This window comes from Buteo buteo, chromosome 16 (assembly GCF_964188355.1).
Source record: "Buteo buteo chromosome 16, bButBut1.hap1.1, whole genome shotgun sequence".
Taxonomy (NCBI): domain Eukaryota; kingdom Metazoa; phylum Chordata; class Aves; order Accipitriformes; family Accipitridae; genus Buteo; species Buteo buteo.
This window is the reverse complement of record NC_134186.1, coordinates 2,376,189-2,401,121: the sequence shown is the minus strand read 5'-3', so window position 1 is coordinate 2,401,121 and position 24,933 is coordinate 2,376,189. Positions and strand designations below refer to the sequence as shown.

The 24,933-nt window shown below is 46.0% G+C and overlaps 1 protein-coding gene across 1 annotated transcript in view; it reads right to left on the bottom strand.

The window, feature by feature from the left end:
• Nucleotides 1–24,933, bottom strand: part of CSMD2 (CUB and Sushi multiple domains 2) — a 306,984-nt gene that overhangs the window by 54,457 nt on the left and 227,594 nt on the right. Inside the window, exons 30-41 of the mRNA XM_075047281.1 lie at nt 21,093–21,287; nt 20,000–20,116; nt 17,763–17,876; nt 17,524–17,619; nt 15,249–15,452; nt 14,580–14,704; nt 10,178–10,274; nt 9,068–9,172; nt 5,144–5,262; nt 4,979–5,048; nt 2,521–2,637; nt 1,346–1,555 (exon numbers count right to left, since the gene is read on the bottom strand). Of these exons, the coding sequence (XP_074903382.1) occupies nt 1,346–1,555; nt 2,521–2,637; nt 4,979–5,048; nt 5,144–5,262; nt 9,068–9,172; nt 10,178–10,274; nt 14,580–14,704; nt 15,249–15,452; nt 17,524–17,619; nt 17,763–17,876; nt 20,000–20,116; nt 21,093–21,287 (1,569 nt within the window). The remainder of the gene's footprint in view (nt 1–1,345; nt 1,556–2,520; nt 2,638–4,978; nt 5,049–5,143; nt 5,263–9,067; nt 9,173–10,177; nt 10,275–14,579; nt 14,705–15,248; nt 15,453–17,523; nt 17,620–17,762; nt 17,877–19,999; nt 20,117–21,092; nt 21,288–24,933) is intronic.

Genomic DNA, 24,933 nt, shown 5'->3' with positions numbered 1-24,933 from the left:
TTCACAGAGTCACCCCGCACTTCACTTCTAATTGGGAAATCTGCCTTGTTTTTCAACAAAACACGGACAACCCTGATGACGAATGCAAGTCAATTGGTTAACATGTTCCACCTGGCATTATAAATTATTGGTCAGCCTTGCTAGAGCTAATTTGCATAGCAATTTCCATGAGATTACCCAGAGTGCCTCACAGAGCACATTCCTTCCTAAATTGTGCAATAGCGCATGAATTATATGGTGCATGAACAGGACAGCCAAGAAAAAATTAATGTTTTCAATTAAGTATGAGTAGCGGCTTTTATTGCTATTTCTGGCGAGTCAGCCCTTTGTCAGTCCTTGGCTATATCACATGGCTGGAGACACATGCTCTATCTTTCCCACTCCTCAGATCTCTCTCCAAGGCAGTAGCTGGACCACTTGGCAAGCAAAGCCCATCCTAATTGTATTCAGTAGGAAGTACCCAATCTACGCTTAGCATCCTTTGCCCCTTCATATTCCCACATGCCAAGGACAGGCGGGACAGAGAAGACCAAACCGTTTTGCAGAAACACTCATCGAGGTAGAGCTGTGGATCAAGCAGGGCTAAAAGTTCATGTTTTCTTTCAAGAGGGCAAAGACTCAGGTGGGTAGCCCCAATCCAGCACCTTCATAGAAGCAGCAAATCCAGTAAGAGAAGGAGCACTGCCAGGGTCTCGCTCTGCTGGCTTCAGAGACCGAGGCAGCGGCTGCTCAGAGGACATCGTCTTCAAAACTGGGGACTCAAGCTGGGTAAGAAAGAGGGCACCTCCATTCCCTCATCATCTTCAAAAACTGCACTGAGGGCATCTTTTGACTTTAATAATTTATTTCTCTCCTTCCTTTCACTCCAGGTATCCATGCCAGCCCCGTTGTTATATTATTTGGCTGTTTACCTGGTTCCCTCCACCAGCCTGCCTCAGCACAAGGCTACGCTGCAGCTAAGGATGCGTTTAGACTTCAGCTGAGACTGAAAAGCAGCTGCAAAATTCCAGAGCGAACTCATGGCTGCTGAGGACTCTTCTCTTTGCACATGCCAGTCGACAGAGCCAAGATCTAAGTGAATCTGGCTGGAATTAATTCAAAGGCATTTCACTGCCGCAAAGCACTCTAGGAACATTTGTTATTTGCCGTAGGCATAAGTCCGGGTGAACAGATCCCAGTTATTAGGATTAAGCATGGCCTTCATGTAACACCTTTCCACTCATTTGGATTAAGTCCTCATGGAATTAATTCAACAGAATAGCAACAACCGTGACGCCTACCCTCTCTCCGCCCCCTCACCCGGGGACAGGATTGTTCCATCGCTGCTCGTTCTGTGCCTCCTTACCTTGGTATTCCAACTTGAAGCCTGGCTTGTTCTGTGAGTGGTCACTGTGGAAGTACACAGTTGTTTCATGAGATGTCGACAGGAGGGAGCCTGGGATTTCGGTGCCGCTGAACCGCCCGATGACGTTACTGGTGTCGTACGGCCCATTGCGGATTTCAACAAAGTCGTGGTTTGGCTCAGTGGAGAAGTTTAGGAACTGGATGTGAGCACCTGGAGAGGAAGAATGAAGGGTCTGCCTCTGAAGCTACACCCAAGCCTTAGCATATCAGCACCACTCACCCAGTGCTGCCCAGTATAGCCCAGTCAATCAGCAGTAGCACATTTACCACGGTTGAAGGTAGAGGGTGTCTGTAGGTATGTGGGTCCTGCTAGTTTCAGACGAGCTCAGGCTACTGACGCCTGTGTTTTCATGCTGCTGGAGTTTCTGTGCACGCCTCTCCCTCCGCCTGACACCAGAGAAATTCGGAAGGCAAGCGCAGAGCTACACAGATCTCCCCTTGCCAAACTGAGCGCAGCCAGCTCGGATGGCAGGACACACTGAGCCGGGTGTTTCGTTTCCCCAGCAGCACACAGCAGCTACACCAGGAGGAGGAGAGTTAATCCACAAAACCCCGAGAGTCAGCGCTTCTTCCAGGCATGCAATACTCCTACCTCCCGGCAATTAGGCACCCTGATGGGGCTGGCCTGGAGAAGAGCTGAGCTGGGGGTGTGCAAATTTCTCTCCTACTAAGGGCTGGGGAGATCCGCGTATTGAACGTGCTGATGCCTGCATGAACTCTAGCTGAGGTAGGATATAATCTGACATCAGCTTTGGTCACTTGTTACATTTATAAAGAGTGATGCAACTGGTGGTGATGTTTTAGGGCTATTACAAACGGGAGTAGTTAAGACAAGCACACTAAAAGAGGATGTTAGAGCTGATTCAGAGGTGTGCCCACAAATCCATATCAACCTGTTACACCCTATGGTGACCCGTAATCACCCCTGGAAAAAATGCTTATCATTTCACAGCACCATATAAATGCACCTTTAATGGGAAGTGTGACCAGGAGGTCAAACAACAGAGTGTCTGTAACTCATCTTGGCAAGCAATGCATCCAGCACTGACTGAACAGGGACAGTATCTTCTTATCATCTCTTTTGTGATAGCATCAGACCAAAACCAGATGTCTCACCAAACCCCACCGGCAGCAATATCCTCCATGTGCAGTCCAGGTTGCTTGGATAATTTCCTGGGAACCCTGGGCTCAGGAGCACTCCTTCCATCTCTTCTGCTGTTCCTCCACACTGGGCTGTAAAATCAACAGTGTTAGGGGTCAAGATCACTTAGGGGTCTCTCTGGGTGACGGTCATGGCCAGCCAGCTGCGTGGGAAACAAAGAAGGTCAAAACTAAGAAGAGAAAAAGGAAAGCCTGCTATGGAACTAGCACAAAGTTTGCCAGGCACTGCATGGCCACATTACTAATGCATGTGCCTTTCTCTTGCCCTCTGGAGATAAAAGCCTGGGCTCCGAGATCCAGTTTTGGCAATCACAGTGGGATAGACAGATTTGAGCTGCAAGAGACAAGACGGACGCTCTGTTCTGTCCATAGACATTGTAACAGTGCACATCATGCACGCAGCACTTGTTTGAATTTTTAACCACCTAAAAAAATTACTGTTAAGAAACAGACTGGTCCTATTTTGACTCCAGTTACTGCTACTTCTTCTTCTAACTGATCTACCTTGACTGCTATACCTGTCAATCTCTGGGCAATTACTGATAAATATAGAACAGCGTGTTTGCACACTGACTGAAGTAAATTCCCTACCAAGAAGCGATCCACATATGACAGCACAAAATATGTTTACAAAAGGCATCACATGAAATTTAAACACAGATAGCATCTTCTCATGCTTATCTGGATGACCTCTACCTTGTTACGGTAATACCATCCAGCCGAATACACCCAGGCGTACTCCTAACTCGTTCTGACAGTGAAGGTAGATTCCCTTTGTCCACTATCTCATTACGCGTGTACTTGCTACTAACAAGGTTTCTCCCAGAAGATTTCTCTTTCTTTTTCCTCTTAATGGCTCTTTAATAGAACTACTTCTGAATTATTTAGAAGTCAAGCATCTGGATGAAGTAGACCAAAAGAAAATCAGCACACTTCGCCAGGGAAGCAAGCTGTTCTCTGAGCAGGGGAACAACCAAAGCCTGGGTTCCCGTGTGGCCGGCAGCCAGCGGTGCTCTGGACAGGGTTTAAGTACATGATTAGCCCAGGAAAATGAGCCTCAGGACTGTCAGCAAGGGGTGCTGCGGCATCCCCAGAAAAGACAACGGTCACTCGTGATGATCTGCGCTTGGCTGCAGAGACGTGTTCATGCTTCTCTGAAGCTGGATGACCTTTTTTCAGTCAAACGCGATGCAAGCCGAGGGATAGGAACAGACGGGTGGATGGGCGTTTGTACCGCCGCGCTTGGTCACGACCATCCAAAACCAGACATCTGAATTCAACTGCACCGGTGTCTACACTGTGACGGTGCCCAGTAGGCACAGCCCAACCAGGCAAAATCCTACTGAACTGGCTGACCGATGCTGATTAAAAGAAGAAAACTCGAAACTTGCAGTTGCTCAGCTAGGCATCAGCTAGATAATAATATTGGGGTCCTCCTCCAGGCTGGGATCCCCCAACTCTAATACCGAGCTGAAGGGCTTCTGATTTCTTTCAGAGCAACTCCCATGGGTACGAGTCCTTTAGACTCATGTAAATGTCTCTGTATTTATTCCTGGCCTGCAGATCATTGGATAAAAGAACTGTTAGCTCTTATAATTACTTTAAAGCAAGATGATGTAAGCTAGAACAGCAGGAGCCTGAAATAACTGTTAACTAAAGCTATTAAATGCATAAATGTCTCTCTCAAAGCTGTAAAACGTGCAATATGAATATTAAACATCTAGATTTGCTAAAAGCAAAGTATTGAAAATAATCAAAAAACTCCAGCAAGTTCTCTTCACCTCTGTGCCTCTTCCACAGTGGAAATCAACTACCCAGTGCTTTTCTCTGAAGGCCTGAAACACTCGGCAGGCTCAGCCCTGCTCCTCGGAGGGTGTCACGGGCAAAGAGCCGTCTTGACAAGTGACCTGGCTCTTGCTGGTCACATAGGACCTGTTAGACACCAAAGCAGGGACAGCAAGGCACCAAGTGGTATGGTTTGGAGATACTGGGAGGGTGAACGGGCTCCAGTAAAAGATGCAGTTTTAGTGATATCAAGAAGCCTTTCATAAAAATAAACCACATCCTGCAGCTCTTTGCTTAAAATGGAAAAAACCCCCTCAACCCATAAAAGCAACCTGCTTTCAGTATAAAGAAGTTCTAGGTTTTCCCTTTTGAGTGATTTTTTTCTTGAGGAAATGCTTTTTTTATTTTACTTTTTATACTATAGGCACATTTTAAGAATTCTAAATAAAGCATCCTGGGCGGCCCACGGGGACGTTTTCATTGAAATTTCCTCTTGCAAGAAATGAAGATTTTTTCACACTCTTATCTCACTTCCAGAACAAACCTGCATTTCTCTAACTCCGACCCTTACCTTTTTTTAGAAAAGCGCTATAAATATCTGCTAGGTAAAAAAGAACAAGAGTCCTACCGATGCAAAGTGGCGGTGGGTAATTCCAGCGGCGGACGGTGCCTGGCATGCACGAAATGTGAGAGTGGCCCTGGAGAAGAGGAAAACAAGACACAAGGTTTGGAGGACCTCCCTGTATTCCAGGTGTTTGTTGTCATCCATTTTTTTTGGAAAAATGTTCAGTACCTGAAGCGCGTAGCCTGGTTCACACTGGAAAGAGACGACGTCGTTCACTAAATAGCGCTCACCGATCTTCAGGCCGTTCCCAGGAATGGGGGGCTCTGGGCAGCTGGACAGACCGACGGCTGCAAAGGCAAGAGCAAGATGAGCGCTCCAGGGAGCAGGGATGGCGTCTGTGCTGAAGGCAGAAGGAATGGGAACACACACCTTCATTTTATCCCGTTCCCCTGTTTACCAACCACCTTCACCGCAGACACTGGGTGGGAAAGTCCCGCAGCCTTTGTGTTCTCCACAGACATCCCTGATCACACAGTATTCCCCTGTGTTCCAGGGTATGGCCAGGATCCAGAGGTATTCACTTTACCTGGAACACACTTTTTTTGCCACGTACAAAGCTATCACAAATCACTTTGCAATTCGTGGCCAAAAATGTTTTTGGCTGAACCCTAATGACTTGACGGAAGAGCTGCATCTGGGACAGCACGTCCGTTGCAAAGCAAAGACAGGCTCGTTCTCAACAGTTCACAAACCAAAACACCCGCCACGAACTCTCCCCATCTGAGGACGGTGTTCGTGGTACGCCGTACGTGCCTTTACCAACCAGGCAGCATCCGACAGAAGATCAGAGAGGATGCAAGAGAGAACCATCTGCTGTCCCTCACCGGCAGTATCAAGGGCATGCAGTATGTGTTGTGTGCAGTTTGTCCCTTTCTGGACAGAAGCAGCATGGTTTCATTCTCCGACCCTATTCTTCCTGTTTTCAATCACAGACTGAATTTACCATGAGATATAAGCAGCAGTAAGCGCAGCCGGTCCTTGATGGTGCCTGCACAACAGCCTACAAAAAAATTCATTCAATCCCATTTCCATCTAAGCTACGTTTACAACTGGGAATATCCTGCTGCAAACCCAATTAACAATCCCCGAAGTCGCGTGTCAGGTGACGTGCTCTCCTTTACACACATGCCACCCTCTCTGCCTTCTGCAATACCAAACGGAGATAAAACGAAGACCGGCATCCGCAGTCACCTCGCACCCACCGCGGCTCAGCTGCCTGCCAGCACCTCCCTCGCTCTCAGTGCTGGCAGCTGCCACTAAAAGATAACCTTCTGCATCGCTGCAAAGGCTAATGCTCTGCTTAAACTCCACGGTCTGCAGGCTGAGCCGAAAGCAGATGAAAAAAAAAACAAGAAACGAGAGAGAAGATGCTGACTCTCCTCCTGAAACCCGAGTCACGCTTCCCAGCAAGAAAACATGTAGTCCCTCCCCACACACGGCTGTATCGCTTGACCTTCAGAGAGCCAAGAGAGAAAATAGCTTTAAATAACCTCCCATTCACATCAGTGGGCACTGAGTTTCACTCAGTCCTAAATTCTTCTTGCTCTGCTTTGGCTTTCGAGCATGTAGAGATACGAGCTTTGCTTGAGGAATCCAGCGAGGGTGAAAGAAGGGAAGGAAACATACTGGTGTTTTAGCTCATCTCTCGAAACTTCCTTGCAGCACCTCTAACTGAACAAAGACAAAACCTGGGGCTCAGAGCTGTGAAATTCCAATTGTACAAGCAAAGCAAAAAATACATTATTTGCAGCTGCCCTGAAAATCAACACCTATTCATTTTCTCAGCAAAGAAGCCAAACAAGCCTGATAATCCCAAGCGTCATGGAAAACCTGAACATGATTGTTGCAATGGGGTAATATGATCCTCAAAGAGCTTATTCATTGAAACAAATGGAGAAGAAACAGTCGCAGCAAGAGAATTTCTGAAACAACATCCATTTCTCCAGCTCCCAGAGAGCAATCTGGGGCACGATTTCTCTCCCCAGTCTTGCTGGTTGCCATAATCTTGGCTAGATCCGTTAATATACAAGGTTTCAATCTGCAAACCCAGTAAAACCTGGAAAGCTTAGCAGTAGTTGGCCTTCTAAAAACACACACACAGTCTCTGCAAACAGCTATGCCATTTCTGTGGACATTTTACAAAATGAAATGCGCTTTCAAATCTACTTGCTGCTTTGGAAAAAATAAACAGAACATTGGTTGGCTTCAGAGACAAACACAAGATTTGTGATCAGAACCAATTATCAGACACAGTGTCCAGCAAGAAACAATTCTGTTTGCATCGCCCCAAGGAAGGTTGCGTGAACACAGACAGCAGTCCCAGCACATCTCTCATCAGCTCACCATCGCTGCTACCAACACAGGAACAGAGCCAGACCGTCACCGCGCATTAACCAGTCCCCTGAGAGCCACGCAAAAACCAGACTGGCTCCCGGCCCCGTCGCACCCGTATCTTTAGCACACTGCAAATGCACAAGCCTGCTTGCTTTCCTGACTGCTAGCTGAACGTTCAATTTAGGTGGGCTGAATAGAGCCGAGAGCTGCCATTCTGCACCTGCTTGCTCGTACGCTGCTGGACTAGATGTGAATAATTCAAGCCCTCAGTACGGTACCAGCGGCGAGGTAACAGCTACCATCACAGTGACCCACCGCAGCTCGGCTGTAGCACACCCTTCCTGAACGGACATCTGCTCCCATAGCAGGAATCAAAACACAGACACGGGGGAGACTGAATTTTTGGCATCATTATCCAAACCCGACAGCCCTTTCCCAAGAGACTCTCTTCCCTTCCACGTCTTCCAGTTTTAGTCAGGTTTGTTCTCTTGCCACTGAGGATTTATTTTTTTTTTTAAATATAGTCTCTGCGTATCATCACATATGATGATGTTCCCAGGTCTGTATACCCGAGAACCGAATGCAATCTTGCATGAGACCTGCTGGAAGCAAAGTGCTGCCATTCTGCTAGGGTGTCGGCATAATCCGTTATGGATGAACCCACTAAACTGTCCAACAGTTCTGGGAGAGGGAGAAAGGAGCGGGTGCCCACGCTCTGGGCAGTGTCTCCTTCGGAACGTGATCGCAAAACTTCCCATTTAGCTGAGGCCAGCGTGCCTCCCCGAGTTGGAGACTGCAGGAGGAGGGTGGCCGTGCATTTGCATCGATCACGAGGGAAGCGATGCTGTCCAGCGTCTGGACAATGCGCCTCTAAACACAAAGCAGAGTGAGAGATACCGTCTCAGCAGATAAGCTGAGCAGGACCTAGCTGCGTGCCCTGGCAGCAAAGGCAGCTGATGGTGTCCTGGGCTGTACGGACAGGAGGACAGCCAGCAGACGGAGGGAGGCGATTACCTCCCCCCTACTCAACACCCATTAGACAGCACCTAACCTGTTGTGCCCAGTTTTGCGCCCCACAGCATAAGGGAAACATCGATAAAGTGGACCGCCGAGTTCAGCAGCGGAGCACCAGGGCAGCCGGGGGCTGCAGCACTCATCCTGTGACGAGGGGCTGCCCAGAGTTTTTCCAAGCACAGACTGCATGAAGATGTGTAAAGTGAGTAATCTAGTTTTATCTCACATCCAACCCTGCTTTCGGCAGGAGGTTCGATGAGATGACCTCCGAGGTCCATTCCAACCAGAATTATCGTATGAAGATCTCTCTAGCCCTGCATGCTGTTTCCAGCAATGACCGATACTGAATGCAAAGAGCAGGCAACCTCTGACAAGCATCATTTTAGGCACTTCCCGAGCAAAGATTGCAGCACTGTGTGGAACAGGCCAACTCTCCATGAATTTTTAATACTCTGGCCTCCACAACCCCTCCTGCGTTACAACACAGAAACCAAACAGGTGCTACAAAGTGCATCAGCAGCAAAACGAGGGGCACGCCATGACCCTGCATCTCCTCTGCTGCATCTGTTCTCCATTTAATGTTCAATCCCTCTCTGCACCTTGAAAGCAAGGAATCACATAAGCATGGGCCTTAAAGCCCAGCCCTTCCCCACTAAGCAGCTTCTACTTCTACAAGGCAACGGCTCCGTAACCATTTCCCCATCGCTCAGAGGAACTGCGAGATCAAGGCTGAATTGCTCTTACTTTTGTATTCCAGGTGAAAGCCGGCAGCAGAGACGCTGATATCCGAATAGAAATGCAGATAGAGCTGGTTTGAAGTGCTGTTCAGCAGCGCAGGCACTGTAGTTCCTAGGAAAACAAGAGATGCACAAAGATACTGAAGAGGAAGGATTCTTTTTTCCTCCTCCGTGTCCTCGGAGACTAGCTGCAGGAGAGGCTGAGAACAGAAAGTCCTTTAACTTAACAAGCTCTCTTGGTTTTGATCAGGTTCTAATGAGGCCAATTGAGAAATACCCAAGGCCTCTCGGCAATGGCCTTTTCAAAGTCTACTGGTGAATTCTATCATGTGAAGTTTTACCACTTACAGACCAGACAGACTAGCAGTATTGAAAAGGGAACCGGTGATGAGAAAAAGCGTGGGCGGAGCGCGGGTCCCCTGCAAGGTCCGGATTCCTTCTCCTGCCTCATTCCCTAGAAGCTGTTGCAGCACCAGGTCAAGGCAGTTCTATCCCAAACGCAGCACTGGGAGCAGAGTCTGCTGGGCTTTATGCAAGACCCTTCTCCTTACCAACCTCAAAACACTTTGACCACATTTGTTCATTAAATAAGCAAGAATCATTGCCATCGGTTTGCAAGTGGCTCTGCTATTTGAAAGCTTTACAATGGTCTTGGGCTGCTTGCTACTGGCTGCTCTGCTAAAACCCACGGTCCCCACTGCTGAGCAAAAGAAAGGTTGTTTTGTAGCCCTTCATCCAGTTTGGTGCAAATCGGCCAGGCTGGGTTAACTCGCCAAGTGCAGCGGCCTGAGCTAACCCCACACGACCCAGCAGCGCTGCGGGAACCCTCGCTTCCAGGCTGTGGAAGCACTCATGGGTTTTTGCAAAAAAACCCCAAACCTAACCCCCTGGTTTTGTGTTTAAGGCTCTCTATCCACATTTCTGCAGGAAGACAGTAATCAAATTCCCAATTCAACAAAGCATATGATTTCCATTAAGCACATGCTTAAATCTATTCTGAGTTTTTGAAGCACTTAAGCATATGCTTAATTTTATGTACGTGCTGAAGTCCAGCTGATGTGAATAGGAATTAAGCATGCACCGACGGGCTTCACTGAACATGATGCTGAACACGTACCAGAGAAACTTCCCAGCATGGTGGCTGTGTTATCTCCTCCATCGAACACTTCCAGGGAATCCCAGTTCTGCTCAGTAACAAAACTGATCACCTGGATCTGAAGAGAAAAAAAGAAAAGAGTAACAGTACAACTCCTGCAATCATGCTAATAAACCAAAATAGTATCAATAAAAGGGACGCTAATAAAGTTAGCAACACACTCTGGGGCTTTAAGTCAGCACTGCTATTTATCTGTGCTAATACACCGGCAAAACTTGGAAACCTATTGCTTTGACTACCACCGTTTGGGTTATACAGCTATTTTCCAACAAACTCCACACCAAATTTCCGTATCAGGGGTGCTGTCTTCCACTGCTACAAAGGGAGAGCTCCTGTAATTTCACAGCTAATTTGCAGCAGCTGAGAATCTGAGCCTTTTTTTCCTGTTTTGAGAAATCCCTGAAGACTTCTGCAACACTTTCAAATGAAAGCAACCACTAGTAAGCCAAGAGCTGAAATAAAACCAAAGAAACCCACATTAAACCACAAGGCCTTTTTAATCCAATGAAGTTTCTGCAACTGTCTTGTTTCTCAGCTTTTAGTCAAATCAGTCAAGTTGCATTTTTCGAATTTCCCACCTTTCTCTGCCATGCCCCATAAGGTTTGAAGGCTTAAGGAAGTCACTTGACTCCATTAGTTAGAACATCAATGCAGTCCTCAAACGAGTAACATCATGAGATCTGAATAATCTGCATTTACACTGAAAAACAGCTCTTATACTTGAGCAAATATCTACAGGTAATTGCACAGATTTGTTTTCCTTGATTACCATTACAATTGATTCTGCCTTTATTCCTAAATCTTGGGGGTTTAAAGAATTCAGTGTCCCATTCAGAAAAATAAGCCGTGCTGTAGGTTAATTTTGGTGAACAGCCTGAGACAGCAAACCTGGGAGAAAGCCAGCACTATTTGGAGAAAACCAACTTTAATTTCTAAGCTCTAGATGAAATTTTTCAAACACGCGGTACCTCAAATTAAACTTCTAGGCCAACAACCTAAAAAAGGATCCTTAAAGACAAATCAGGAACATAAATGGCTCGTACAACTTGGCACCAAACAAAAGGCTTCATTTCTTGGCGAGCAGCAGAAGCTGCAGTTGTTCAGCGCCGCTGCCCGTGGGTTTGGGGAGAATGCCGGAACTTTGGTAATTCGGGCAGGTAGATTTCCCTTCACTTCCAGCCTTCAGACATCTGCTTACTGCAGAGCCTCAATTCTTTGAGGTCTCTTTGGACGAAGATTTCCTACCAAGCCTAATGCTTCTGATCTGCAGTCGGCCTGTTGAATTCAATAGAATTACTCCCTTAAGCGCAGAGCTCAGCAGGACACGTTCACTGGACTGAACACTGTGAAGAGATTTCAATGCCCTGCAAATCTTCACTGCACGCACGCATACGCGCACGCACACACATGCACATGCACTCGCTCACTCTTCCCTCTAGTAATTCTGCGAAACCCCCTCCCTTTTTTCCTGCAGTGTTCTTCTTCTGTATTTACTCATCCACTCCAAATATCTTGCTTGCCTTTGCCCTGCTAAACACAAAATAAAACACACACATTAGGGGGAGGAAAAAAAAAATAAAAAATCAAACCTCATTATTTCTGCCATTTTAACCTTTTTCCTCCTTGATTTATTCTGAATAATAAAGCAGGCTATAAAGTTCCCGCAAAGTTGTGGTTTTTTTTTTTTCCCAAAAAAATAAGTGGAGTTCATCTAGCAGAAATTGCAGTGACCCCTGCAGAGCCATTACTGATCACACTGACCAAGTCAATACCTTTCAGCCTGCGTAATTACACCCCTATTGTGATTTACATTATTGAAAGAGAACGTGGATTGAGAATGTGCATTTTGTTTGCTCTTATATTTTCTAAATTATTTATTCTCCTCCCCCCCAACTTAACGGAATAAACATTTTTAAGGTCCTAATTCTAGTCTGACATGTGGATTCACAAGGGATCTGCATCTATTTACTGCCATGTATATAAATTAATTCACTCAGGAAGGTTTGCTACAGGAATGAATAATTCATGGCCGAAGTGCTAGCTCGTACACTGATTACATAAAAATCCTGCTAGTGACTCGCCACTACCAAGAAAGCTTTAATTTCACCTCCTCCTCTGATTTACAGTTGCTTAACCTTTAATTGTTGTACAAAATGAGGGTAAACCGACGCTTAAATTAGTATCTAATAAGTGAGAACATCTCGCGCACAAAAGGGGGTGACGGGGGAAGCGGAGCTGACGCGAGCGGGGCAGGTTCCAGAGCCGCTGTGTCGGAGCCCGGCGGCTCCAGCCGCGTGGCCATCACCCGCCTCTGGGCTGTCCCCAGCCGCCAGCTCCTGCACAGGGCTTCCCTGCGGCCGTTCTCCTTCCTGGGGGCCGATACCTTTCGCCATGCTTTTTCCCCCCACCGAAGACTTCTAGTGGAAGTCTCGGCGTCACACGGTGACGTCATCTGGTTTGACGTCAAAGGATGATGGCATCCCGCGACCGGCCCGCGTCCAAGGGCAGAGCCGAGGGACGGCGGGTGTTTCGGCACACCGACGGCGCGGTGTCCTCCGCACAGCGCAGCCCAGCTGGAAGCGGAGACCCCAACACGGGTGGGGGACCGCAGGGACTCTCGCCGAGCACCAGAGAAAGCACCACGGTCCTGCCCTTCACCAAAAACTTCCAGACCTAGAAACTGAACTTCGGGCTTGGCAGCGTTAGAGCTCAGCCACAGGACACGCTTTTTCATTTGCTTGCGTTCTGTGTTAGACCCTTAGATATCCATTTCCCTTGCAAGAAGTCACATCCAGCAGGAAAGGGGTAAACAAAAAACCACAAACCTTTAAAACACTTTGCCATTACGTTTTCCAGTTTTACGTGAGAGCTGCGTTTGCACAACCAAAGAGGTGAGAAACAAGTACTTATGAATAAAGACATTCTTTTAACAGCCCGCTGTAATACTCGCTTTCCTCTAAGCTTAGCAGACGTGCAAAAACAGCTCCGCGGGCTGAGAAGTGGCAGTGAAGGTTTGCATTCAGAACGCGGCAGTGCAGAATACAGACATCTATTTACATCGCTTTAAAAATTAAGTGAATTATCACCTCCCGATCCCAGGAGTCCCAAGCAACTTGCAAGCTGCCTCAACTGTTCAGACGTTTGGCTGAGCTAAATGCATCCTCCTGCCATTTGGGGGTTTTGAGCACAGCTAAAATTCCAGATGAATGGGAAGGAAACAACGGTGAGCTCTGAAGCTTTTGAAAACACTATTTTAAATGGCTTCAAAAAACAAAGAGGAGAGCAGAATTTGCTGGACTGGACGCAGCACAAGCCTGGCAGAGGGCACAAAATTTTACTCCATGGTTGTGCTGTTTTCACTGTGATGCCCCTGGTTCTGCTCCCACCAGCTCTGTCCATCCCAGACCCAGGTTCAAGGTTTCTGTTTGAGTTACGATGGTGGCACAAGGTAAGAATCCCCCGCTGGGAGAGAACAACTGTAATCCAGCAAAGCAAAGCTGGCACTTCAATAAAACTGTTGAGAGAAACACAACTGCTGTGCGCCAACACCTGCGAGTGCTGCAGAGAGGGAGGAACCCACCTACAAGCCTATTAGCCAAATACACGATAGAGGAATAAAAGCACTTAATGAGCAAAACCCTCACAGACAGAGTGCTGTAAAGAAGAAGAAAGAAACCCTCTGATAACGAGGCCAGTGGAATGAATGAACCTGTTAAAGAATCCATCTCCTGTGCATCAACTGACGTCAGTGTAACACACGGTGAGATTCCTTCTGTGAGGACGAGGCATGTATGTGCTGAATGGGAACTTTATCTAAGGCTTGGTCTCCGATACTGGGCTTAATTCTCAATATCCTTTAGCTTGCAGGACTATTTCTGCAGAGGAATGATAAGGACCACAAAAAGACCTGAAGAGAGAGCTCATTTACCTGGAGACAATGAACAGCAAAGCTGTAATTGTATAATCATAGTGCTACAACTCTGCTGGCATAACAAATCCACGCAGGCACTCCGAGCAAGCAACTCTTCCTTGGTGTAGCTTACATTGCTTTCAACATTGCATAATTAAGCAGTATAAAGATATACGCCCAAAGTACCACTATTATTTTGTTACACCAGAACAGCCACATGGCTCCAGTCGATTTCCCACAGAGCGCGCCTCCAAGAGGCAAAAATCCATTCAAACATTACCCGCTTCTGATAGTCACAGCGTAAATAAATGTCTGATTCCAGAGAATTACATTCAACCGATCTCTTTCCTGTGAGGAGCAGCAACTTCCTAACACGTGGGCTCTGTAAGCGCACCAGATACCGTGCGTTCTCCTCTCCGGACCGTGCTGCAGCAACGGCTGCTAACACTGTACCTGTATCCCCGCTCCTTCAGGGACCGTTATCTTCCACACGCAGTTGAGGCTATTCAGGTACGGCTCAGGGAAGCCAGGGGACAGGATGGTTCCTTTGCGTTCAGTCAAATTTCCACCACATGGCACTGAAATAAGCAAAGTACTGTTTGAAAGTGGAAGGACTTGGCTTTATGCTAAAAACATTCTCTTTAAACAAAAAAGCAAGCAGAATTGGCTCACTATTTAAGAATAAGATTTGTATTAATAATCCTTTTTTCAGGAACTCTCTCCTATAACCTCTAACACAAGCAGCGCACGGACCTTCGGTGTGGGGAACACTGGGTACATCAGCCCACGAGACTGGTTCTTTAGGAACTGCTCTCCTCCAAAGAAGGTGAAAGCAGCTTTCAGATCTAATTTATTGTAGGTGCTGTCCCAGATGTCACAACGAGTATTGAATCCAAAAGGTCCCTTCCCGGACATTTGGGGTGAACCGCCTTTGTTCATAGGCAGCCCTGGCTTTTGTATCTAAGAGGTATGAAAAATTTTTTTATTTTTTTTTTATTTGTCTGGTTTGGGGTTTGGTTTTTTTTTGTTGTTTTAAACCATCCCAAAGGATGTAATTTATTCTTCTAGCACAAACTTGTGAACTGTTTTGTCTTTTCTTCCCCCAAACCCAAAAATACCTACCCACACAGGTGGGTACCGAAACGTTCCACTGAGCCAGCGCCCCAGGCATGGTCAGGCACTCGATGCTCCGGGAGCCCTGGAGCGCGTATCCAGCGCTGCACTCGAACCGCACCACTGCCCCAACCGCAAAATCGCTGCCCAGCCGCCGGCCGTAGCGAGGCTCTGGGACCGAGCTGCACTGGGTGGCACTGGTTCGAGGAACCGCTTGCATCGCAGACAGGAGAAACCAGCGGGAGAGCGTGCAATTGCAAAGCAAAAAGAAAACAACCAAAAAATTATTAGAGCGAACGTTATGGAAATATTAAGTGCCAAATTAAAGAGCCACTAAAACCAACGCTAAACCCCAAAGAGAGGCTGAACCCACCGAGAAGAAAAAGAAAAAACATTTCACTCAAACTTCTGTCAATTCAAGTGACGCTTGAAATAAAAGCAGCGAGGACATTACAGAACCATGTGTGCTTTCTAAGATGAGACTGTTTGCCTTCAGAAAACTTACCACCGCATCAGAAAAGTCATTTCTAAATAGGAAAATCAAGGCATTCAGCAATGACTTTCCAAAAAGTTGGTTTGCCATATAATGCTAGAGCCTCAGCAGAAAACCTTTTAGGTTTCTCAGCTCACTTGGCCTCATTACTATAAAGGACAGCAATTTCAAACAATCTTCTTCACGGTGAGAAAGGTAAAAGAAAGAAAAGGGGAATTTAAGTTGTGATGCTGCATAGCCCCAACTGCTGAAATTGCCTGCATTCCTGTTCAATGCTGGAAACGAGTCAAAGAGAGTCTGACAGATAAGTGAGGGAAAAAACGAGTCAAAGAAATGGCTACTGCTGAGGAAGAAATCAATTAATATTTTTCTCTGAGTTACTTTACAATTTATTAGTGTTTAATGCCCAAGTTGCTGGGAGGGGAAAAAAAAATGTGGAGATGATGAGCACATTAGCTATATTGTTTGATTTTAATTTGATTCAGAGAGATGAATGTCAAACCTACTGCCAAAGGCATCATACAAGATGATCAGTAAGAAGCTGAAGTGTGTCAGTGGTCTGGGGAGGGGAACGGAGAGGCAGAAAGGAGCTACTTATGATGAGGCACTCTTTTGGGCAAATCCAAGATAGCCAAAATACTCATGGATCTGTACCCCTGCTCAGATATCCCCAGCTCAGCCTGTGTGCTCGCCCCTGCGGCTCCGCTCTGCGGTTCAGGCTGCTTTCAACACGCTGCTTCAGGCTCCCAACTCCTTCACCGCAGGGGAACTTGTCATGCACGTGCATCACTGGATAGGGGAGGCTTTGGGAGAGACAACTCCCATTTATGTAAAAATGAGAGTAAATGCCATTCGAGCCTGGCCAGGCAGACCTGCAAAACCAGGGCTGGCTCCTTCTTTTACTCTTGCTTTCCACGCAGTAATCACTGAAGAGTGTGCAGCTCATAATTAGCATGCAGGAGGGAGGAGGTAATCTTTACTGATTTCATCAAAACCTTTGCTTTGCTGAAATGTCTAAAGATTACTATCAGAACTACAGTTGTTTTACAATAATTAGGCAGAAATTCAAGAGAACGGATCTCTGGATACTATAAAATCCAAACCATGCTTCACTTCATCCCCAGAGAAGGCACAGGTTGCCCCTGCTGTCTGTCCCTGCTTTACAGTAATGTGCATGTAAAAGCTTGGCTGAACCGCAGATAACTATACAAAGCATGTGGGTGAGAAAGCCCTTCTGTTTTCCCACTATTCTGTACATCACTTTCTATTTACTACTTCCAAATCCCTAAGTGGGACTCACCCAATGCAATGCAAGCTGTTACTGAAAGGATCAAGGGGCAAAAGTTTGACAGCAGGAGACCTAAGCCTATGACACGCAGAGAGGAAGGATTTTACAGAGCTGCTAGACAAGCGTTCAGCTGCTTACACTGAGAAATGTGCTAAAACGCCAGTGGGAAAAAATTGCTTGGGTATATATCTCAAGAACTCACTGTGTAGTCAGGGCATGATTCAATGAGATACTTCTGATACTAATCCTGGGACGTGCGAGGGTTGAGGCTGAGTGAAAATGGAAGGTCTGAATACGAAGTACCTACAGAAGCCAGACAGCCTTGCAAGTTCAGTGCTACCAAAATAATCTTAACCTCCTGTGATATCTCCTGTTCAGACAGAAAGCGTGCAAGGCCCCACAGACGCCAAAAGCAGTTCTGGACACTTCAAGACGACGACTGTATTTTTGACTATTATCTTGGGATCAACCTGAGGACATCTCCAGAACACAACTGTACTCACCTTGGTAGACAAAATGAAAACCTTTGGCTGTAGACTGACCCTTGGAACTAAATTTGATGAGAATCTGGTTGGTGGTAGCTAACGGTAATGATTCACCTAGATGAAGAGAAAGAGAAAAACCAGGAGAGACGGAGATTACAGCATTAGCTACACAAATGGGTTGCACAGAGCAAGGTGTTAAATGGCAGGCTGTATTTTTCGCTTGCTTTTCCCAGCAGCAACAGGGAGACGTTCCCCACCTGTATGAGAGCCCGAGAGGGAGCTGAGGAGCCGGGAGTGCTGGTTGGGGCCATCGTGGACTTCGATGATGTCGTTGAGCGCGGTCTGGAAGAAGGCAAACTGCCCAAAGACCACTGCGAAGAGAGAGAGAACCAGTCGGGGCAGGCAAGCTGAGGCTTTTCAGCTGCTTTTATTTCAGGAGCTTGCCAAAGATAAAACGGGCCTGACTGACAGCCCTGGAAGATGGGAGCCCTTTATTTATCCACAAAGTAGGCATAACAGAAGCAGCAACCAGCCTCCCCCGTGTTCACTTGCCAGTACGCTTTAACACTGATTCATAGGCCAAAAGGGATTCTTCTATGAATCATCCCATTTGCCTGCCTACATAACACAAGGTATATAATTTCACCAACTGATAATTACTATTTATTGGTTGTATTGAACCACTGTCATGAAGCAGGCTCCCATTGGGTTAGGCATTGTACAAAACCTGAACAAAATAACAATCCCTGTCCCGAAGAACTTAATTTCTAGATTGAACCTCTCTGGTCAGGGAGGATGATTGCTAGGGAGAGAGGACACGCATCGGTTTATTAACAGTCAGTCCTAAGCCCGTCTACAGAGACTGCTAACGAGGGAGCCGTGCAGTGCTCTGGGTCTTACTGCACACACTGTAAATGCACCCAGGAATAGGCAGAGCTTGTAAACGGGAGAAAAAAAATAATGAGAGGGTCAGACCATTTTTTTTTAGCTAAAGCAAAGACACTTCAGTTATTTATCTTTATTTTTCAGAATATAACAACAGGTTTTTTTCTCCCAAATCTGCACTTAAAAGATTTTTTTTCTCCCCTTTGTCTCCTCTCCTAGCTTTGCATTTTCAAGTTGTAAGTGCCCAGTTGCAGTTTCACAAGCTGAGAGGTCTCTTGCTGTGAAATTCATCATGAACCAAGCTACGACATTTGTTTCCTGCACATTCAGGTTTACAGAGCAGCTTTGATGTTGGGAACACTGAAAAAGTGACAATAGCACACCCTGATGCCTGCTGTACACAGAATCCGAGAAGTGAAGGAGATGGGAAGTGTGTCACATTCACCACTAATGGTTTTCCTGCTTGTTTTTAATGAAGCTATTGAAAGGTAGCAGGTGGAGAAGAGAAACTAATTTAGCTGTCATCCTACGGTAGGCAAAAGTCAGACTTGCAGATCAAGACTGTCTAGCCCTCTAGTTATGGTGTTTCTTAAGACAATATCAAGATCAGTTTTACTATAGTAAAACAGGTTAAGAGGTGTAAGAGAGCACTGCAGTATTTCATCAGTTAGATCCAGGAACTCAGATGGAACCTAGATGCACACAGGCAGAAGGGCAATTTGAGTGAAAGGAGCTTATAACTGATGTCTGAACACGGTATCCTTATTTCACACCTTGCTATCTTAGCAAAGAAAATCACAAACAACTGAAAAGACCATAGGGACTGACTAGATCAATACAATGCACTGAGAAGCAGTATCAAATAACAGAATTTAGAGACCTTCACCTGCCAGAGCTGTCAGTGCAAGTACTCTAAGAACTTTAAATTCCCTTCAAACAAGAAAATATGTTAACCAATACTAATATCCAGCTAGCTGCCTCAAAGATTTCTAGAATGTTGATCATGCTTGTATTCAAGCTCTGACCAAAATTAAGCAACACTGGAGTCTATAAAAAGAATGATGGTCCATTTAAATGGATCTGGCTTTTGTTCGGATCTAGTTTTAAAATTTAATTTACATGTTATTTAAAAATAAAAATTAGTCATAGGTACCATAGCTGCGCATCCACAAAACCATACATTTATGTGCTTCTCTGTGCAGACAGAGTATTTAGCACCACAGTTAGCATGTGTTTATGGTAAATACATTTTGTACTCTCAGAGGTCCTCCAAGTCTGCTGCTAGCATTAATCACCATGAATTATTTTTTGCTGATTTTTCAACTCTGCATGACTGGATATAGTGCAGAAACTGGAAGGGGAATCACAAGATGGTGGGTTTTGTCCCCTTGTTTTTGATAGATTTTGAAATTCAGAAAATTCTCATCATCCTTACTGACTACAACAAAGTACAAATAGCATCCAACAGTGGCACTTATTATTTTCCAGTCTCCCTTATCTCCACTAATATATGCACTTATTCAACTGCTTTGTTCAAACAAAAAAAACCCAAACAAGACAGCTGCACAGACAGTAGGACAGATTTTCAAAAAACATCCAAAACCAATACCATAGTCCTTCGGCACAACGATGAAGTACAAGCAGACTTGTCCACTGGTGTAGTTCTGGGGATAATTTGGAGAGAGGACGACGCCATCCGAGCCCGTGTATTGGCCACCACAGGGTGCTGTAAGAGAAAGCCAAGAGGAGATCGCCGAGTGTACCCTTACCAAAGCCTGCCTTGAAACACCAACTTTTTTCTTGCCGCTTTGAGATCCACCCCTGCCCCTACGCTGTAATGCCGTGCAACGTCAGCTGCCCTCAGCCCTGATCAATTCTACGCTTCAGGCATTGCAGCTCTCGCTGCAAGCTCTTATTAAGAAAAATCAGGCTTATCCTAACCTGAGTTCATGCCTGCTTCACATTTAATTATCAAGACCATGCCAAGGCTAAGGGATGCCGTGTATGGTGGTGTAGACTAATGCGTGATTTGCACTGCTCTGCACCCGACCTTAAAGCTGAGGACCTGTCACAAGGAACTCCTACTCTTTTCGTCCTTTTCTCAGCGGCAGGAGCCTGGCCCCAGCGGGAACAGCGTCCTCTCCGCCAGTGCCTTTCCAAGTCAGAAATGTCATTCTTCCAGTCACCACACACTGACAGCTATCTCTTGACTCATTTCTCAGATTAAGAAGGTCTGACTGCAAACCCATCATTTAAACCGTTTTCTCATTAAGCCAGAAAACAAACCAAACCAAACCACAGAACCCCTAAGAATACCTTCTGTTTTCCCAATAAACTCCAGCCCCGCTCAGGAAAGCACATGCTTAAGGGCTTTGATTAGCTGGGATGAGGTTAAGCAAATGGTTAAGTGGCTTCCTGAGCGCTGCCCTGCACTAGGGACACAGGATTTGTCATGCAGATAATCTGTTGTGTCCAGTTTTCTCTCTCTCAAAAGAAGGTTCAAGAAACCTCACGTAAGTCAGCTCTTCCTGACCTCTGGGTGTTAAAAAAATTGAAAAATACAAAACGCTGAGGAAAACCATCTGTCCCCTTGCAAGCAGCTCTACGCAAAAGTAACGTCAAGCTTTTCATTAGGATAAACTGCTGATGTATTTGGCGATAGGCAGATCCTTCTCTACTCACCTTTTCCTCTTGGGCCTTACCTGTACAGGTAGGTCGAGGTTTGTTCCACACAGGTTTTCCATCCCCTCCCATTATGCACGTCAGCGTGGAGACCCCCTCAATGTCATACCCTCCGTCACAGTAGTAGGTAATTGTAGATCCCAGCTTCAGATCCGTACCCACTCGTGTGCCATTCTTAATTGACCCAGGGTCGAAGCATGACTCCCGGGGATTTTCTGCAAGAGAGAATTGCCAAGATCTTTACTGGTCTGATATGGCTACTCTAAAATTTTGGTCAATAGCATGTTTTTTGGCTTGTCTCATCTGGGAATCTCACTTAAGCATATCATAAAGGCTAGTACCATTTGCAGAGTTTCAATTTCAAGCATTCTCTCATGCTGCTGAATCTGGGGAATCGTATGGGTCAGATTCTGGTCCAGACCTTTCTCTGATGCTCAGCTCCAGCACAAATATACTGGAAGAAGGAAGGCTTCAGTTCACACGCGTATTTACTGGTACCCAAAATCCCATCAACGAGGCAAAGCTTTGATTTAACTATCTACGTTCGCTCTCCTTTCTTGCACAGGGGACAGGCTGCAAGAAACTTTGCAAACCGGGGCATATAAACACAGATTGAACATGCAACATATTTCAGATGTGCTACATCTGTTCACATTATCTCTTTGGCACCTATCATTCCTGCATCTAAGAGCTGTCTGCTCTCACCATGGAAATACGTAGTGCCATGTGCTAGCTGGTAGACTCTCCAGATGTGCAGCATGGCTGCAATTATGGCAAAATGATTACAAGCAGTTAGACAAAATGAAGACATTTTTCTCTCTGTTCACTATGCCCTGCAGAGTTAAAAACCCCATTTACATATGAAAATTCCAGTAAAGACTACAGAGCTGTCAGGACTTGGGTATTGCTTTCCATCTTCTTCTGAGGGCTTTTTTCTTTTTTTTCTTCTTTTTTTTTTCCTGCATGAAATATAATTAGAGGCTTTGATTAATCCTGCTCTTTTGTCATTTGGAAATTGCTCATTAAAGATGAGGGCTTTTCTGAGAGCAGTGGGTCTGTGAACAATTATAATGTGTTTAAGCATTAAATCATGGGCTTTTAGTATTTGGGGAAGGGGTGGAGGGAGAAACAGAAAACAGTAAAGCCCCTAGATCTTGCTTTTGTTTCTTTGTTTGCAATGAAAAATAGGATTAGCTTTATGGTTTCTTTTACACGAGAGCAGTACCACTAGCTAGTGATCCAGGTAAACGGGGCACAAAAGGACGCAAAATATTTCTGCCAGGAACAGCTGCCCTGAACCGCAGAAGTGAGGCTGCTGTTTTTTCCTAAAACACCCGTTCCCTATTTTGAGAGCCACAGACTGGTCAACCCTCAATGCTCCTCACAGACCATCACACACTTGTACCATCAAACTTTAAATCATGAAGTCCTGGGTTCTCCTCTGTGTTAGCGGTGTCTTGCTGCACGAACTTTGGACAAGCCACTTTTCCTTTGAGCAACCCTGTTCCCCAACCAAATAACAAGATGTTCCAATTTATTTGATCCTGGGAAGAGACACACATGTGCCTAGAGGCATAATTATTGCAGCATTCAGAAGAGAGCTCAGATACTCAGAACACGATGGAGAAAATTCAAGTTCTAAGACAAAGGAATTCAACAAGTATTTTTACCCCAGTATTTCCTGCGTGTGATCTGACAGTAGCTCCTGCTGAGACACCAGCTAGACACAAAGGAGAAATCTTGATTCTGATGAGTGAGATAGCAGGACCAAAAAGCTTGTTTTAGTCACAGCACGGGAAAGCAAAGTCCTTGGCACTCTGGTCAGCTCAGATGAACACATTCCCTCCTCATTTATCCTTATGCTTGCGAGACATCAGCCGTAGCTGGAGAAGTGAGCCTTTATCATTACTGCGAGTCAACGGAACATTCTCGTACAGACTGGTCGTCACAGCCCACAGAGGTGACGAATTGCTTCTGGGCATCAGTCAGCCGGAGCACTAAAGATGAGCAGTGCAGTTGCATGGCCCAGTCCGCTGTAGCACACAAGCCATTTGCAAGTGTAAATGCTTCGTCTACTTTTCCAAATTATTTTTTCACTCCGCAACCCTTTATTTCTTTGAATTGCTAATACTCGCTTTTAGACCCTTTCCTACTAAAGCTGCACCCAACGCCTTCCTTCTGACCACTTTCTGCCTCTCGTTATTTTAAACAGTCTCGCTGCCTTTCATCTAGCAGTCGATGTGGCTTCAACCTGTCACTCAGCCTCCCACCCGGCTGTCAGACGCCTTCGCCATGTGCTTGATCTCAGCCTCTGCTCCCGCTTTGAAAAATGGTGACATTCGGTGCTCAAGTCACTCTGTCGACTGCTGAAAACAGGGTGGTGGCTGATTGCTGAGCAACAGCCCCACTACTTTTGTTGTGTTTTCCTCATTCTTGACTGTTTCTGTTCCCTTGAGGGTCTGCGCCTTCAGGGACAGCACTCGCCTTCGAGGACGACGCATCCTGACACACTAGTCCTACGCATCTCTCCAGCTGAACACTCCTCTGCAGATGAACTGCCCCGATGATCCTCCGCAGCAGGCTACAAAGGGAGGCAGGAGCTCACCTCTAAGGAAGTATTTGGTTGTGTGGTGACTGCTAAAGACTCGCAGGGGGATGTGGGAAAGCCACAGCTTCCCCAGCCTTTCATTTATTAGGCTTATGAATTGAGTACAGCGCGGCTTGTCCATTTAGAATTAACATTTTATTTTCACTCAGCCACTTCAGAAATCGAGGGCTTCACCCTGATGTCCCAATTAACATGGATTCAGGCTGCCAAATGTTTAGAAAAGAGTCAAGATAAAAATGCCATGAGAACTGGCTCATTAGTCCGCAGAAAGCAGAATTTTCTGTGCTTCCCCTCTCCTTTCCCAAGGAAAGCTCAAAGCCCGCATGAGCTCCTAGACCAGGAGGTCGGGCTTTCATCCGCACGTTCGAGAACAGCTTCGCTGGAGAGTTGTCCACAAAGTGCATCATCAGCTCCATAGCTGTGAACGCGTGCAAGCCTTTATTAAGAGCTAAGCCTTAAAACAACCCCAAGAGAAATTGTCTAGAAGAGTTTTCCACACCAGCCATCATATCCTGAAGACAGGACAAATTAGGATCTTAAAGACCAGGTGTAGCCTTGGCATCCCGAGCAGCTCGGCTGCTGCCACAGCAGCTCGCCAGGAGCCCAGAACGCTCCGACTCATCCCAGCTAAACGGACTACCTTTCCCAAAGGACATACCTGTTTTTCAAATGCACGTTGTTCTAGGGTCAAGCGTCAACTCCCGTTTCCGACTGTTTTAACAGCTGGATATTATTAAACAGCTTGCTTTGCAACGGATTTTACAGAATAGTGTTTCTGTGGGGTATTTCCACCTTAAATAACCCGTAAGTAATGCTGAATATATGTTTATAAGCTCAGGGTGTGCAAAACAGTTCTGGCGAAATAATAATGGATTTGAAATAAGGCTTGGGGTTTGGGTTTGGTTGGTTTTTTTTTTTTTCTTCATTCCTTTGGAAGGGTGAAAAGTAATCAGTTTTGCTTCATTTGCTTTCAATTTCACGCCTCTTCATTTCTGGCCCACAACAGAACCAGGAAGTACTAAAAAGCATGAGAAAACCTCCCGCTTTGGAGTATCCAACCTGGAAACTCCTTCCTACCCTCTGCCCCAAGCACGAGGAGCCAAATACGTCCCTTGGGTCCCATCCAGCACCAACCCATCGGGGTAAATTGCTCAGACGGAGGCAGCGACTGATGGAGTCTGACCCACTTCCATGTTCATGACAACAGGTCCCCAACACTCACAAAATATAAAGGGGGGGCAATAATTTGGGAA